Source organism: Lissotriton helveticus, chromosome 6, assembly GCF_964261635.1.
Source record: "Lissotriton helveticus chromosome 6, aLisHel1.1, whole genome shotgun sequence".
In the NCBI taxonomy this organism is placed as follows: domain Eukaryota; kingdom Metazoa; phylum Chordata; class Amphibia; order Caudata; family Salamandridae; genus Lissotriton; species Lissotriton helveticus.
The window spans coordinates 904482009-904499791 of record NC_136067.1 but is presented as its reverse complement, the minus strand read 5'-3'; the positions used below and the strand labels follow the sequence as shown (position 1 = coordinate 904499791).

At 43.1% G+C, this 17783-nt stretch overlaps 1 protein-coding gene across 5 annotated transcripts in view; it reads right to left on the bottom strand.

The window, feature by feature from the left end:
* The window catches only part of AK9 (adenylate kinase 9), a 1611121-nt gene that overhangs the window by 1046412 nt on the left and 546926 nt on the right, over nt 1-17783 (bottom strand). For all 5 annotated transcript variants that reach the window (XM_078648533.1, XM_078648534.1, XM_078648537.1 and 2 more), the window contains exon 20: nt 2568-2682. In XM_078648533.1, coding sequence (XP_078504659.1) covers nt 2568-2682 — 115 coding nt within the window. The remainder of the gene's footprint in view (nt 1-2567; nt 2683-17783) is intronic.

Here is a 17783-nt window from a genome sequence, read left to right as displayed (position 1 = left end):
AAGTCGAGTTAAAAGCCTGCCAAAAAGCAGCAGAGGGTAGCTCTTCCAGGATCAGGGCTTAACTGACGCGTAAAGAAAAGAACTGACGTTCGCGCGCCTGGGTGGAGCCTATGTAGGCACCGCGACGTCATAATAGACGCCAACGACATCGCATGCAGCCAAATGAAGCCACCCGACGTCGTGCGCAAGGGGTATTGCTCAGCAAAAGGAATCTGGAGCTAGAAGTCTCAATAAGATCTGTACAATTGTTACCCCAATTGACAATACCTTTACCCCCGTATGTCTCTAGTAAATGGTACCCCAGGCACCTAGGGCTTGGGTACCAAAGAGGGACCCCAAGACATTAGCACACATTGTGCCACCCTAACGGGCCCCCCAACTAACACATGCAGACTGCCATTGCAAGGTGCGTTTCTTAGTGCAGACAAAAGTAAAAGCATGACATGGCACACCACCCTGTGTGCCATGCTTGAAGGAACTGCATGTTGTATAGGTAAATCACCCACCCATTTATCCCCAGCTACATGATGACTTTACTGAAAACAAAGATGTTTGGTTTCAAACATCGTGTATAAATAAACCCACACTGATTCCAATGATGAATTTATCACTACATGCACCCAGAAGGCACCTTAGAGGTGCCCATGAAAACCTATAACGTACTAATGTGCTGGATGACAGCATGCCACCACAGATGAGTTTCTAACCCCCAGGGGTGAGGGCCAACACTCTCAGGAGGTCAATAACAAAGCTTGCTCCAGCAGAGGGTGCCCTTATACCCCCTTCCAGCAGGATGACCTATAAATTAGCATTCCAAGGCACGGGGCTTCAAAATGCCTGTCGCCTTTGGTATGTTAAGCTGGATTTCCTCAAAGGGATGCCACTCCCCCTTGCCAGGGTCCATTTGGTACCTGGACAGGCAGTAAAGTTAGTAGTCATAGAGGCGTGTTTACTCTGAGGCTAATTCCACCCCTAAGGTTGGCTACCTGATGTGACATTATATTTCAGAGTCTGCCATCTCTGTGATAGCAAAATTAGGACTCTGGCACAGGGTTAAGCCCACTTCCCATAGGAAGTGGTCAAATAGGGGATGTAGTGACACTAGGGGTAAGTAGCCCATTGAGTACTAGCCTACACTCCCGTAATACCCCTAAATTTAGTATTTAGGGGAGCCCCTGGCACCAGAAAGGCAGATCCTGCCAACCTAAAAGAAGAAGATGGGCACTGAATAGTCGCAAGAATTGAAGACCAGCAACTGACTTGGTGCCAATCCTGCTGGCCTGTCTGCTATCCTCGATAATTGTGCCAAACATTACTCATCCTGCAGCTGCCTGTGCATCCAAAAGCTTGGGAGGACTTCCAGCCTTAAACTGAGACCCAGGAACTCCTGTGGAGTAGTGGAGCTACTCCCCTGCATCCTGTGGGCACCCCAGAAGAGCTGCAAGGACTCCAGACTGCCAAAAATCAGACACCGGAAAGCACCACTGCACTCGTGAACCCTAGCCCGAGTTGAAGTGGGCCTACGGTGCCAGCGTGGTCCCCAGACCCTCCAGGCTCAAAGCCCACCTTTCGTCTCCCAGCTGTGGACTTCCAGACACCACCTGCAGCCTCTTTGTGCAGGCCCCCGCTACCGCGAGTTTCTCTGGTGACAAAAACCCAATGCCTCACAACACCTCTGCAGCAGGGCCCTGGCTCGAGGAGATGAGGACCATAAGTGCTCACACATCCCCGAGCATAATGAGACCTCAGCCCCCTTGTTGGTTCGGTCAGACTGCTTCCCCAGTCCAAACCAGCAGCCTCTTTGTGCCTGGACCGAGCCCCATTGACTTTAGCAGGGCACCCAAAGCTGTATTTCGCCTCTGCAATACGATGCCCCAGTACCGCCTGAGGTGACCTGTTGGTGCTGCCTTGGACCTTGCTCCATGCTCACCTTAAGTTCAGGAGATTGGTCTTGAAAGTCGCTGTGAAAACCTTGTATGCAGTATTTGTTTTTCCTCTATAGGATAACATTGCCACCTCTGAAAATTGCATTGTGCTGACTTTTGAACACTTTAAATATTTCTACCTCGAAACTTACTTACCGGATCATAATGATTTTGGTGCCAAATATTATATAAAGATACGTGTAATTTTTATAAATTGGTGTGGATTTCCCTATTGAGTCATGTGCATCATTTATTGACTGTGTGTGTACTGCAGATGCCTAACACTCCCCTCTGATAAGCCTAAGGTTGCTCAACCACACCATCCCCTAAGAGAGCACACTGGTATTGCTAGAGCAAGCCCCTGTTCACTTATAAAGGATACCTGGACTCTTTGCACAGTGTAACTCTTTTTTGGTATACCATATAAAGAGCCAGCTTCCTACAGATTCACATAGTGAGATTTCATAGTTGACAGCGGTAGGCGTGTTACGGTGCTAACGCTAACCAAAGAACACTGTGATATGGCAACTGTCACAACATGGAAAATATTACCCCACAATAGAGTGAAAATATACAAAGATATTATGAAAGAGAATACAAACAACTACAATTCATAAATATTGGATCTGAATATGAACCTACCTTGCTTCTTCGATTTCTTTTTCCATATCTTCTTTTTCCTTCTCAAGCCTTTGTAAAAGCTTAGCATTAATATCATCATAGTTCTGAAGATACAGTCTGTTGAGTAAAAACTTGCCTGCAATATAATAAAAATAGCAATAAAGTGCATTGGCATAATTTTCAGCCCATATTGCAAAACATCTGCATCTTTCTGTACATTTATTTGTTTTTGCAATTTAGTAACAAACAAAAGAAAAGTACACAACACACTCCTGAACCCCTTCATCCACCCTTTTAATCAGTCGTCCATCCTTCTACCCACCCACCCATCCATCCAAAAATGCATCCATCCCTTTATCCATCCACTCACTCATCAACCCACGCTTTCACTCATCCTCCCATCAATTCACCATCCCTTTCACTCATTTATCGATTCTTTCACTCATCCATCATTACATCCATCCTTTCACTCATCCATCCTGCCACTCATGTACCGTTTCACTTCTCCATCCATCCACCCTTTAACCCCATCCAATCACAATTTTATCCATCCATACATCCACCCTGCCTTTCATTTATCCAACCATTCTTTCACTCATCTATCCTTTCACTCCTTCATCCATCTTTCCACTCATCCACCCTGCTACTCACCCATTTATTCACTCCTTCACTCACACATCCATCCATCCTTTCACTCACTCACCCACTCTCCCTTTCACATTAATTATGATCCTTTGTCTGCCGAGTTGAAGACAGAAGAGGCCCATAAATAACTCAACCTCCTCCCCTGTTGTAGCAACACCGCTACCACTCATGCATCCACTTATCCTTTCACTCATCTATTGATCCTTTCACTCACTCACCATCCGTGCTTTTACTCATCCATCCATTCATCCTCCCTTTCACTCACTCCATCCATCCACTCATCTATCTATCCAACCTTTCATCCATCCATCCACCCTGCCTTTCACTCATTCAGCCTTTTTCACTACTCCATCTATCCACCTTTTATTCATCCATCCTTTCACTCACTCCATTTCACAATAATTATGAGCCTTTGTTGCAGAGTTAAAGATAGAATATGCCCATCACGAACTTCAACCCAGCTGTTGCTGCTAACATAGGGGTTTACAATGTCCCTCTATCCATCCTTTCACTCAACCATCCATCTGCTCATCCAGTCACCCTTTCACATGGTCCATACATTCATCCATCCATCCTCACTTTCACTCATCCATCCAACCCTTCAGTCAGTCATCTATCCTTCCACTCACTCAGTCACTCATCCATTCACCCTCTTCCATCATCCATCCACCCTTTCAACTCATTTATATATTCACTTTTTTATCCATCCAACCACTCTCCCTTTCACTAACTCACTCACTCACTCACTCACTCACTCACTCACTCACTCACTCACTCACTCACTCACTTATCCATCCTTTCTTTCACTCATCCATCCACCCTACCATCCATTCTTTCACTCAACCATCCTTGAACTCACCCATCCATCCACCCTTTCACTCACACATCCACATGACAATCTCTTCACTCACCCAACCACTGACGCTCCCTTCCTTAATTTCAAGTTAGTTATGAGCTTTTGTCTGCTGAGTTGCAGACAAAAGAGGCACCATCAAGAACTCCACCCTGGTGTAGCTGCTAAAGATGAGGGGAGGGGTACATCGCCCCAGGTCAGATGAGTACAACTGTGGGTTGAACATTCACAGTTTGTACAATCAAAGTCTTGAAAAACCATTCACGTAGATTGCACTTTTAGGGCAAGATATATGATTTATTTTTTTGCAATAAACAGGGCACAATTTGTGACTAGTATTTTTGCGATCAGTAAAGAACTTTACCAACCAACATATGTACTAATTTATTTGTTTGGGAAATTCTGATTCAGAGTGGATCATAATCCGACCTACCTCATGAATATTAATGCATTAGGCTACAAATTGCAACTATCTCTGATTGGAGGCAAACACAAGGATGGTGGGCTGAAAAAGTCAAAAGACTACCATGTGTCTGACCACTTTTCAATAAAGTACCTTTTTTAAAAAAAAGCAGGCCAATTATTCTTAAAGGAAACGGGGATGCATATAAAAAAATGGTTTACAAATTTCAAAAGTGTGTTTGAGAGTTGCCAGTGGTCCATTGAAACACAGCTACTCCTCAACATACATTTTGTAACTTTCACAAAGGGCAAGGTGTCCCAAGTACACCCCATCCCTTCTGCAAATAGGTTTCCAATACAACTGTGAGTCTGTCTCTTTTCAATGTTTTGCAAATTGTAATTTGGAAGAGATGGGCACAACCCCTTCCTAAAGCTCAATCATTATGAGGTCAGAATCCCATTTTAGTAGATGTTAAAAGTTTACAAATTCCTAAAATGGGATTACTATTTTACAAAAAAAATGTTTTAGTCACAAACTCTCATTCAGAGTGTTTTAGACTGTAAAAATCTTTTGTACATATGGTTCCGGAACTCTCAGTCTTTAAACTGTGAATCAGTATGAGATGTATCAATGTTTTATGATTGCAATCCGGTCTCAAATAATTCCAATATTACCAACTCTTGAATTGCAGTGGTAACCAATTCACAAAGGGTAAAGGAACATGGGACTCTTTACCATTGTGAATGTAGAAAAACGTGTGTTGGGGAGTAGGCAGTGGTCCAGAGGCCAGATCTAACAGACGTTTAAGACAATGCAGGCCCATTTTCATTCATCAAAAGTATACTTTTATTAAAGGCAATTACAGGTATTGTGGTTTTATGGCCCTAGCAGGTCACAGTCCCTGTGATTGTAACCAATTGTAGTGAGTCACAAACTGCAATCTGCCTAAAGAATATTAATTAGGCAGTGCCATCTGCGACTCATTTTGATTCCTTTTTTTGCAAACCGACCGTTCGGGCAGCATAATCAAATTCTATTTGCAAAAATTCTGTGCGCCAATTGAGATTCCTTTTTCTGAATGTAATCTTTGTATATAAGGCCCCCATTGCCAAAATCCCATTTTAAGAGTCAGTGTTTCCAATCAATAAATAGGTTGGTACCAGGATCCAGGAGCTAATAATATATCAAATGGTGGGGTTGGCAAGTAAGAAGATTTCAAACCTTGAATATCTGCTTTTTAGCTATGAACACAGACCTAACAAAGTCTGAATTGAACTTAAAACAATATGGAACTAACTACTAGTGTTATACTTTCTCACTTCTCTCCAGGTGGTAAATACTATCTGATTATTCCATGACTTGGAGTCTCAGTCCGAAATCCAAGAGTTTGGCCCAGTAGCTTCCCCCCCTGGAGTTAGTGATAGCAGAGTTATTATTACCTCTGGGGGATTTACTGTGGATCAGAATTATCTGATGTGGCAGATAACTCTTGTTACAGGCCCCATCTGAATTAAGAGGGCCCAGAGCTGTTTTAAATATCCAACAAAAATTAAAGATGCATGACAATAGCCATCAATGTGGCTAGTTCTAAATGGGGCGTCTTCTGCTGTATATATCTGTTGAATATATAACACAAGATAAAATTTGCTAACCAACAAGTGATTTTCCTACACATACTAAACCATGTTACTCCATCAATGGTAAACTTCAACTTTTCAAGCCACGTAAGTCCAATTATCATTCACTTTTATATCTACATGATATCTAAAAATGATCTTTACTCCACCGTTTCCAGTAACACATTGGATCCTGTTAGTTTGTAAGAAGCTGGAGTGGGAGTCCAGAAATCCAAACCACAATCCCCTACAAACTTGAATGAGAGACTTTGCAATTAATTAGCTAATTTCTGTTATCCTGAAATTCCCATGCTACTCCACCTATACCTACATTCGAATATGAAAAGTCGAGTAAGGTATTACCAGACAAGGTTTGACTCACTTTGCATTACCAGGCCAGGTCTGAACTACTTTTAAAATACCCACATCTGCAACTTTTTCAACTTAAGATTGGATCCCGAATTGCTGCATAATTTACTGTAAATGCGTCAGAATGAAACACATATGTCTAGTTGTTTTTTATCAGATATACATTCCAAAATTTCAATAAATGCACTCCTGTAAAAGGCACACAGTTAGTTTATAACCTTTTCTCATTTATAGTTTGAACTTAACAGTATCTGATCCATAACATAATGTTATCTACTGAAATAATCATAAAGGAAGATGCCACTAGAATAAAGGCAAGTCCTTGTTGTGACTGTTCCCATTTTAGAGGCACATCTGGCTAGATTTCCCAAGCTTACAATGATGTGGCTATAGCCATAACTCTGAGAAGAAAAGGAAAATGAACAGTTATTGCACAATGAGACAATTCTACATGGGCTCATATTGGAAGTATTTTTATTTCTAGGGCAACTGACCTGCCAGAGAGGTATTTGTCCTAACATATCAATAGACACATAATCATAGACGTTTTAAGGCTTAGGAAAAGCGGTATCTGGCCCGGGCCTCCACCTTCCAAGGGCCCTCTCACAAATTGAGCCAAATTTAAAAATGTTTACCTGACTACTTATCATACTTTTTAGAAAAAATCTTCTTTGCAAAAAAAAAAAAAAGAACTGGAAAAAAAGAACAATCCATGGTGGGCGAAAGGTCTATTCAAGTAATAAGGCTAGTGAAAATCAAATGCCAAACAAGATACCATCTGGATTATGAAGGTGAATATTAAGTGTTCTCAATAAAAAGTGCAGACAGCTGATTTTTTTTTTAGATACAGCCACTTATTTATATAATGCTTAACACTAATGGTGCCCAATATGTAGAACTGCCTCATAGGTCATTGCTTTATGTTATTCATTTGTGAGCGCCTCATCGATCCTGCCAGAGTTAGGTTACTTAACTAATAAAGTTGAGATGGGAAATTGGTGCCTGCCGCAGACGTAAGTGAGTTGCAGTGCCAGAGAGCGGCTGAGGTGGAATCCAAGACTGAACTGACCACTATTTTATACGAAAAACTAAATATCAAGAAAATACTGTATTGGCATAGAGTTTGAAAGAAAGTAATTACACAAATCAAAATTTAGGGCCAGGACAGCTAGTGCTTTACCTCAATCTTTTAAGAATGATCTATTTTAAGCACATTCATAAATGCTTTTAATGATTTGGGTGCTTTATTATTCTTAACATATGGTGAAGGTACCCCTCAGTGGCTCTGTATAATGTGAAAAAGCATAGCATGTCTTCTAATAGTCAAGGTCTTGCACAGAGACAACATTTTCCAGACTTTTCTTTGCAAACCAACGGACTTCGTTTCTGTCACCTTAGCACATTACAGTCATATTTTTCACAGAGCAAAGTCTTAATACTAAGGTCCTCATTTTGAGTTTGTCATAATAGAGTGGGGTATTTACCATATTTACCACATTTGGTAAATACCATTACCACAATACGAGGCATTTCAGGTGTGTGGTAAATATCTCCTGTTCTGAGTTTTTACAAGAAAAATGAGGATTAAGATGCAGGATTGTTTTTTGAAACACCAAATGACAAATGTTTTGCCTCTTTTCAGGGAATTTCCCCCCAGTACATTTTGGCAAGTTTAACCTGCCGGAATATATCAGAGGAAAACTTCGATGGTGTCATAATGATTACACAATTCGTAATTCTGATCCTTGGGATCAGAATTAATCTCTTAACTCACAATGAGGGCCAAGGAAGTTGTGGCAACACTTTTGCACATACGAAATACCAATATAAGTGCTTGCTATGTGTGAGAGTATTGACTGAGTAAACATATGAGCGAAAAAGTAAGCAACTGCTAAAATGCTCTGAGTGTACGCAAGTTGTGGGTGAATAAGTAAATGAAGGATTAAACAAGTGATTTATTTTTTTCTTTTTTTCTTAAAGCTCACAGTTCAGGGCGGGGCCTCAGGGTAGTTACGCGCTATATAAGTTTAATTTTCATTTCATTTCATTTAGTTTGAATTTAAGATAGCTGGAGTCTTCCCATAATAATAACACAGGTATTTTCTATATTAGTGGTTCCTATATTGCAGGAAGATACTGGTTGGAGCTCAGTGCACAGGCACTGGGCATGTAACTCAGGAAGTACCCTTAAAAATTGCTATTTAAAGCCCATGAACAACCTGCATACCCTCCTTCTCTAACAAGCAGGTGTTTGCTTTATCAGCTGTTTGGATGAAATAGTAATAAGTAACAAGTAGACACATGGTCTCAAACTCTTGACAACCACATTTTTACTCTAATTTCTACTCATTTGTATTTCTTTCTCCCCTTATCCATACCTTCTCTCTATTCTTTACACTTTCTCTATAGTTAATCCTTGTTTCCCTCCCCTTTCTCACTCAACTCCTTCATCCCCACTCTCCTGCTTTCAACTTCTGCTCCTCATGCTCCATTCTCTCAGTAACTTTGCTCTCCCATAATACTATTTCTACAACCTCCTTCAAACACTGTTTATGCATATATCAAATTCTCCCTTGCCAAGCCTTTATTTTGCCATATATTTTCTACTTCCTTTTGCTCACTAATTCTTTGTCCCAGTTCCTATCTTCCTCGCCCTTCATTTATCTGCTCCAATGTTCTTACTATAATTTTGCCTTACTTATACCTTTTCATTTCTCTCTCCTCTCACTCTTTTCATCTCAGTTTACGTGACCACCTCAGGTTCTGTCCTTAATTCCTATCCTGTTTAATGCTTTCTTCTTCCCGTCTCCCTTGCTTATCCTTGCTCTTCATTCCCTTCACTCTCGTGCTTGCTTCCATTACTTCGCTCTCTTTTTCCTCTTGTCTTCTCTGCCCTTTATTTCCGTTCTCACTTATGTCCCATTTCACTCCCTTCCTGTTTCTATCCATTTCTCTGTTTACTGCTTTCTTTTCTTTTTTCTTTACTTTTATTGTCAAATCCAAATTACAATTCAGCTACTGGACATATGTGAAGAAGGGTGTAGCTTGAGACCATGTAGGGTTGGAGAGTAATGAAAAGGCTGGAAAGGGTACACTCAGTGGGCCAAATATTTTGAGTAGAAATAGTTAGCAAATAGTGAGACTGGATGGGGCATGCTGTTTTCCTCTGCTACTATGTTTCTATTGTGCACAGTAAAATATTGCTGTGAGTGTAGCCTAGCTCTCACATCTCTTAGTGATGTTCTAAGAATCAAAGACCACACCATCCATGTAATGTGTTGTGTGGTCATTTCCTGTGATCTGATCGTCTTGTTAAAGATCTTGTGATGCCATTTACTGAGATGTCATTGCTATGCAAATTAGCATGTTTGAAATGGGAAAACTCCTACCTCTTTTAGTCATATAATTTTGTTGAATATACTAGGGCTTCATAGTGGGCTGCCTAATAGTGCCCTGTGGTATGCGATATGTGAATCAAAATAGTCTACGGTCAGATCAAGAAAAGGAGGGATCTTAAAAGGTATTGACGAGACAGTGACGAGACAGTGATGAATTTATACAAGTAATTCCTTATCATTTGTCTTCTTCTTTTTACAGTTTCTGACATTTTAATGTATAGTTCAATGGGTGTTAATTAGCTGAAAAGAGATCAGAAATTCAAAGTTGTTGGAAACATGGGCCTCAAAATGAGAGAGTACTAGGATTAAAGGTATGAAACCATCCCTTCTCTCTCAGGAAATTTACAGTTATAATTATAAGCACTGAATAGATTAGTAAGCTTGTCCCTCAATGATTCCAGAAAGGAAGAGATATAAAACCAGAAAATTAGAATTAGGCAAACAAATTCTTTAGAGATGCTTGCCGTCCTTGGGCATCAGCCTTATCATTTGAATCAAAACAATAGCTTATTGTAAAGGTGTGAACTGATCTCTAAGTTGCAGCCTTGCAAATCTCAGCAATTGGGATGTTCCTAAGCAAAGCAGCAGTTGACAAAGAGTTATTTTAATTTTCTTAAGGATTTTGCCCTATCTAGATAGAATGTCAAAACCTTCCCAACCTCACGTGTGGAGAGACCGCTCTGCTGGAGAAGAGAGGTTCTGAAAGAACGTAGGTAAAGTAATAGTCTTATTGACATTGAAATCTGAGATTACCTTTGGGAGGAATTTAGCATGGGCTCTGATATATGCTATAGAATTCTCTGTAAGGTTCATGCGAACAGAGAGCCTGTATGGAGAGGTGTTGGAGGAAAGTCTTATGAATGGGATCGAAGTGAGGACCCATGAGTTGAGAGAGGACAATGTTTATCTCTCATGGGGAAGAAGGTCACCTGAGTGGAGGATATATCTTTCTAATGCCTTCCAGAAAACCTTTGACTATAGGCATTCTGAAAAGGACGTTTGTGAAGGACATTTTCGATAAGCTGTGATTGTTGTGAGGCGCACCCTAATTGAGGTGTAATGCAATTTTGCTTTAGCACGATGGAGAAGATGTGGAAGAATAGCCTTTTCCTGACAAGTAAGAGGATTGACATTGTTCAGAGAAAACCAGATGCAGAATCTCTTCCATTTGATGGAATAGGAACTTCCAGTAGATGGTCTCTTAGCTTCTCTTGGAGGAAGGTTTAGGTGGCCATATTGTATGAATTCAGGAGTCAGGTTCAGAGAGGGAAGGTCGGGATGTTGAATCTGGCCTCCGAACTTCTGAAGAAGATCTGGTCAGCATGGCAGCTTCCTGGGTGAAATTTCGAGTGTGAGAACTTGATGATCACTGTTGGCAGTAGAGCAATTGGAGGAAAGGTGCAAATAAATTTGTCTGACCAGTTGATCCATAGGGCATTTCCCTGTGTGCCCAGTTGGTAGAACCTTGAGGTGAAGCTTGGGCATTTTTTGTTTTCTCCATCTGCGAAAAGATCTATTTGGAGAAAACCCCAATCAGATGTGTTGTTAAGTACAACATTATTTAGAGCCTATTCATGATTTTTCTGAATGACTCTACGGAGAGTGTCTGCCTGACCATTCTTGTTTCTCAGAAGATGGACCGCTGTAATCTTGAGACCCCTGGAGGCGAGCCACTTCCAGATTGTTTGAGCTTCCAGAAGCAAAGGTCTGGATCTTACCCCAACATCCCTGTTCAGATAATGCATGGTTGTTCTATTGTCCATCTGAAAAAGGAGAGTCTGTTCTGAACGATGGGAGGAAAGCCTCCAGGGCTAGATGTACTGCCTTCAATTCCAAAAGGTTGCTGTAGTAAGACTATTTCTTCAGAGACCACAGGCCTGAATTCTTTAGATGGACCATATAAGCACCCTAACCTGTCAAGGAAGCATAGATCATTATGGTTTGGAACAGAATATCTTGGTGGAAATGCATTCCTTTGAGGAGATTCTGTGATCGGCACCACCATTTGAGTAATTGTTTTGCATGAGTGGTCTGTATAACTATGTCTTCCCATCTCTATGAGATCTGATCCAATTGATCTTCCAGACTTTCCTGGAGAGGCCACATGAAGAGACGTGCATGCAGTACCAGGAAAATGCACAATGCCACCGAACCAAGGAGGGAAGAGACTTGCCTCACTTTTGGATGGGGTGTTTTCTTCAGAATGTGACATTTCTGAAGGAAACACCTTTATGGGCACTGTGTCTAGAACTGCACCTAGATAATACAGGGATTTAACAGGTGGTGAGATAGATGAACCTGTTTGATTGAGAGTCATAACGGTTAGGTGATAATGTTGGCATGCTTGCAGATAGGAAGATGCCTTGACGAGCCAATCTTCCAAATATTGATAGACAAAGATTCTAATGTTTCTGAGTTGGGCTGCTACAACTGCCATACATTTGGAGAAAGTTTGCGATGCAGACTTGAGGCAGAAGGGAAGGACTTTATATAGATAGTGGTCTGTTCTTACAATGAACCTACAATTTTTTAAAATGTTTTTTGGGTAATGGGATGTGAAAATAGGCCTCTTGCACATCTATCGAGCATAGCCAGTCCCCTTGATGGAGTTGAAGGTAGATCTGATGAAGAGCCAACATCATGAATTTCTCTTTGCAAACCCATTTTTTCTCTTTCTTGTGGTGCAAAATAGGTCTGTATCAATTTTTGGGTCCTTTTTTCTTCACCAGAAAATAATAGGAATAAATGCCCATTCCTTTCAGGCGAGCGAGGATCTTTTCCACTGCATGTTTCTGCTAGAGGATGGATACGTCTTGTTGCAATTGTTCACATTGGTAAAAGGAAAGTTTGTTCAGTGGAATAGATGGTGGTGGACACTTGAGTCTGAGACAGCATCCATTCTCTATAATATTCAGAATCCATTTGTCAGTAGTTATCCTTTGCCACTCTTGCAGGAAAGATGTTAATCCTCCGCCTACCTGAGTGGATAACGGAAGAGGGGGAAGATGTGACTCGTTGTTTTCGAGGGTGTGTTGGTTTGCCAGTTTGGGCAGCTGGTCGCTGACCTCCTCTGCCTGTCAACTTATGTCTGCGTTGTTGGGGTCCATGCGGATGTTGAAGATGTTGTTGCTGGTACTCCTGAAGCCAATGAGGGGATTGAACTCTTTGATGTTAGTACTGGTAAAAATAAGATCTATATGATCTTCTATAATCTTTTCTTTTCTCCAGCCCAACAGCCTTATGGGTGGCCAGTTATGTCTTCATGCGAGAGATCACATGATATGCTTGAGATCCAAATAATGAGTTCCTTGAGAAAGGAAGATTTAGGATACAGTGCTGTGCTTCTGGCTTTAACCATGTAAGTCAGAGCCACGATGAAGGACGGAGAGCTAGGCCATGACAATATCCATTTGCTGTAAGAACAGAAGTATCAGCTGCAGCACTGATGTTTTGATTGAGACCCCTCATGACTTTGTTGATAATTTCTTGAAAATATTGATGTCTGCCTCTAGGAAGATCCTCAAAAAATTGTTGGTCAGAATTCCAAAGAGATGGGTCATATTGCCCCAGAAGTGTAAGCGTGCTGAGTTTTTTCCATTGTGACAGCAGAAGTTTCACACACCTTTCTTCCCACAGAGTCCAACTTTTTACGCACCTTGTCGGGAGGGAACAGTGTATGAATGTGCTGTAGCATGCAACTTAAGGGCCACAAGACTATAAATGAATCAGGGTCTGCATGAATGAAAGAAGGATCTTGATTCAGAGGCTTGTATTTCTTCTGAAGGCAGGATGGGGAAGCTTTTACAGAAGCTTGTGTCAGAAACAATTTGAGAGCCAGCTCTAACTGGATACCAGTGTGTAACCTGGACAGTCCGCAAGCCCCACTGGCTCAGGAACATGTCCCCCCTGCCGGGGACCTACCTCAAACCCCACCCCTCTTCTCTTTACAGAGGTCAGACTGGGCTGGCTCAGAGTCCGGAATACACCACGATGAGGACAGTGTTGCAGGCCCCTTTACCTGGGCTGATCCTGAGGCGTAGGCGGAGACTGGAACAGCATCAAAGATCGGCATCGAGGAGGACCAGGTGTGCTTGTTCACCCGGAGGAGCAAGGAGGAGTTTGCGAAGCCGAGAGAAGAGTCGAGAGGAGAATTCACGAGCGAAGGAGAAGAGGAGACATCCGGTATAACATTGTCTGGGACGAGGAAGGAGAGAGAGGACCTGTTGGCGGCGCGGGAGCCAGGAGGCCATCGGCACTATGAGCCGCTCAGCCGCACGCCAGGAGGTGTGTGGCTCACCAAGGTACGGGGGCGGTTAGCGGGCTGGGTAGGGAGCAAGGGAGGGTCCGCAACCTGACCCGGTGTGTTCCCTTTCTTACCCGTTTGTTTCCCAGCACTTCCCTACCTGCACTAGACTTCCCCTTCACTCGGTCGGGGTTTGTAAATATTGCACTGGGCATCCTCACTCCTTTTACCCCTGCATAACGTGAAGTCTTACATAACAACTGATACGACATATCTATCCTTTTCCCCTGCACACGCTGAGGCTGTCCCACCCCACCACAACGGAGCCAGATGAGTCGGAAAACCGGAGGAGTCCCAGCCGCCTTCGACGAGACCCAGGGGGCGAGAAGGGAAGACGTGACGGTCGCAGTCGTTCCCCTAGAAGATCCGGACCAACGAGGAAAACGTGTACCGACTTTCTGTTTGCCAAATTAAAACCTACGATAACCAAGACACGTCTCCTGCCTATTACTGCGAAACCCGCTGCACAGTGGTAGTAGAAGTCTAGAAATAGACCTTTGGTAGAGCCTCTCAAAGACCACCAAAGTGGAAGTGGTAGTATTCGGCAACACAATATTTAGCTTATTGGTTCCTCTGATGAGAACCTCCTGGAAGGTATTAATGTAATCTTGAGGAGGTATCCTCGGTGGTAGAGAATCTGTCAGAGTAGAAGAATATAGACCAGAAGATGCAGTTGTATGATGGGACCATGACAATCTCAATCTTGAAGAAGAAAATCTTCTTTGCTGTGAGTGTGATCATCTGAAGTGACAATGTCAGGAGCGAGATCTAGATCTTGAGCGGGACTTTGACTTATAGGTGCGAGGTCTGGTGTGAAGTGAGCAAGCTCTAGAGTGCCTCAGATAGGTATAAGTGGAGGATGAGTTGGATTTGTGGGCTGTGGTGGAGGTATTACTGGCACGTCTTGCTGTGGAGGATGAGTCAGAGGTGAAGTAGCTGGAGGGGTGAGCCTGCTAGAGCCTAAGGAGGTGTTGGTCCGGTATGGTGACAGGAGATGTTGGTCTTGATGGCAAATATGATCTGCAATACTCCGAATCGGACTCTGATGGAAGCCTGAGAGCTTTCATGCATTCAAGGCACTCTGCTGTCTTATTTAAGGAAGATGAATGATGTCTCGACGTCGAACCATGTTTTGACGTCAAAGTCCTTGACGTTGTATGGTGTCTCGACATGCTTTCAACATCAACAGTGCTCTCCTCCTCAACGTAGGAGGTGTTCTCGATATCAACCCAACCCTTGACAGTGAGCAAGTAGGTGTGCTACACTTCTCAGAGATGTCTTCCTCCAGATGTTCTCTTTTTGGACCTCCTTCTGCGGCAGGCCTTAGAAAGTGTCTTATGGGCACTGGTAGAGGTTACAGGCTGTCCTCACACTATAGAAGTCTCACAATTCATGGACTCTTGCTGTCTGTGGTGCTCCACTTGGCCATGAAGGCTGTTAGAAATTGGGTTGTTGGTTGACGGGGTATGAGCCATGTGTCAAGCATCAACCACAATCCTAGTCAGGGTAAGAAGCAGGCAAACCCTAAATTAACCGGTGCTCACCCTCTGTTAGCTTGGCACAGAGGAGTCAGGCTTGACTTTAGAGGCATCTGTGCAATACTTCAAATAGTAAACAGTGAAAACACCACACAGAAAGATGCCACACCAGATTAGAAAAATAGCTCTGATTTTAATAAATAAAACAAGACCACAAAAAGAAAAATCCAATTAGTAGAAATGGAGATATTGAATTTCAAAGTATTTTTTATATAAAATAGCGACAAGAAGAAAAAAACACTATTGGAGATATCAGGTCGGGTTGGACCGGTACAAAGTCACAAATTCAGGCCAACTGCAATGGAGTGCAGGCCGCTACAGGGACTGTATTAGGCCCACTGAACTAACTACCTTAAATCCTGGTTGGGGACCGTAGCATGGATCCGCGTCACAGATGAATTGCGCAGCAGAGGTGATGCGTCGATTCCGTGTTGCGATGAGGTTCTGCGGTGCGAGGTCCTGATGTGTCAACATCGAGGATTCTATCAATGGGGCTTGCGATGCCAAGTCCGGTGTCAAGAATGCGAGGCGTAAGAGAGGCAATGAGTAGATTCTGAAGAGCTGCAATGCGGAGTTTCGGCGTCATTGTCAAGGCTGCAGTTGATGAGGGATGCAAGGAGCTTGCTTTGCTAGAAGCGTCACGCAGTGGTGAGTCAAAAGGCGATGCGTCAGTCCCAGATGCAGGAGGCTGCAGCAATGTGAGTCTTTGTGATGGGTACAATACACGCATTAGCGGTGATACGTCTGTTCTACTTGGGGATGCACAGCTAAGGCGAGGAAATGCATTGGTTCTGCTCAGGGATGCGTCGCTCAGCAGAGATGTATTGGTTCCACTAGGAAAACAATAAGTATGGGCGAATTTTGCGGATCTGCGGTCCGCGAATTCACAAAAAAGTCAGCGAATTCGCGGATTTTCACACGAAATCGCGAATTATTTTGCGATTTCCATCTACTCAACTGGAGTACTTTCTACTGGCTAATCAGTAAGTGCTACCTCGTTGGGTAAATGTATAGTGCTTTTCCTACACTGCAGCTGCGTAAAGGGCCAGAAGATTTGTCTCCACTGACCATGTGTGCCTGTAACTTTGCCACAGTGCCAAAAGGCGCCGAGGTCCTTTGAGTGAGCTGTCCATCATAGTTGGGAAAGGGCGGGAAGATGTTTGATACCGCTAGTGTGTGCTGCGGGGCTTCTATGCGTGTCAACATGCCTCGTGTATAAAGGGTCAGAGAGCGAGCAGGGCAGCAGGTGAGGAGAAAGCAGCTTCCTGGTCACAGGAACGGGGATTGCGCTCGAGAAACTCAGGGATGCAAAGACCACCCTCGGGTATTACAGATAATTTTCGACAGCAGATATGGGGTTAAAGCACACTTGCCCAGCCTCGACCGTGCTCACTAATGCTTTTGGGCTGATTAAAACGTTACTGAATTTGAGCTTCAACTCGGGCACCTGCTTTATTTATATCTGTAGGTGCTTCCTGTTGAGGTTTAAAATTTGTGACAGGAGCCTCGTGCCAGAATGAATCCTGCCTCGCATAGTTATCCACGAAGATGCCACCATTTTGTGCAATACCTCTACTCAACTGGAGTACTTTCTACAGGCTAATCCAGTAAGTGCTACCTCGTTGGGTAAATGATAGTGCTTTTCCTACACTGCAGCTGCGTAGGGCCAGAAGATTTGTCTCCATTGACCATGTGTGCCTGTAACTTTGCCACCGCGCCAAAAGGCGCAGAGGTCCCTTGAGTGAGCTGTCCATCATAGTTGAGAAAGGGCGGGAAGACGTTTGATACCGCTAGTGTGTGCTGCGGGGCTTCTATGAGTGTCAACATGCCTCGTGTATAAAGGGTCAAAGAGCGAGCAGGGCAGCAGGTGAGGAGAAAGCAGCCTCCTGGTCACAGGAACGGGGATTGCGCTCGAGAAACTCAGGGATGCAAAGACCTCCCTCGGGTATTACAGATAATTTTCGACTGCAGATATGGAGTTAAAGTACACTTGCCCAGCCTCGACCGTGCTCACTAATGTTTGGGGCTGATTAAAACGTTACTGAATTTGAGCTTCAACTCGGGCACCTGCTTTATTTATATCTGTAAGTGCTTGCTGTTGAGGTTTAATTT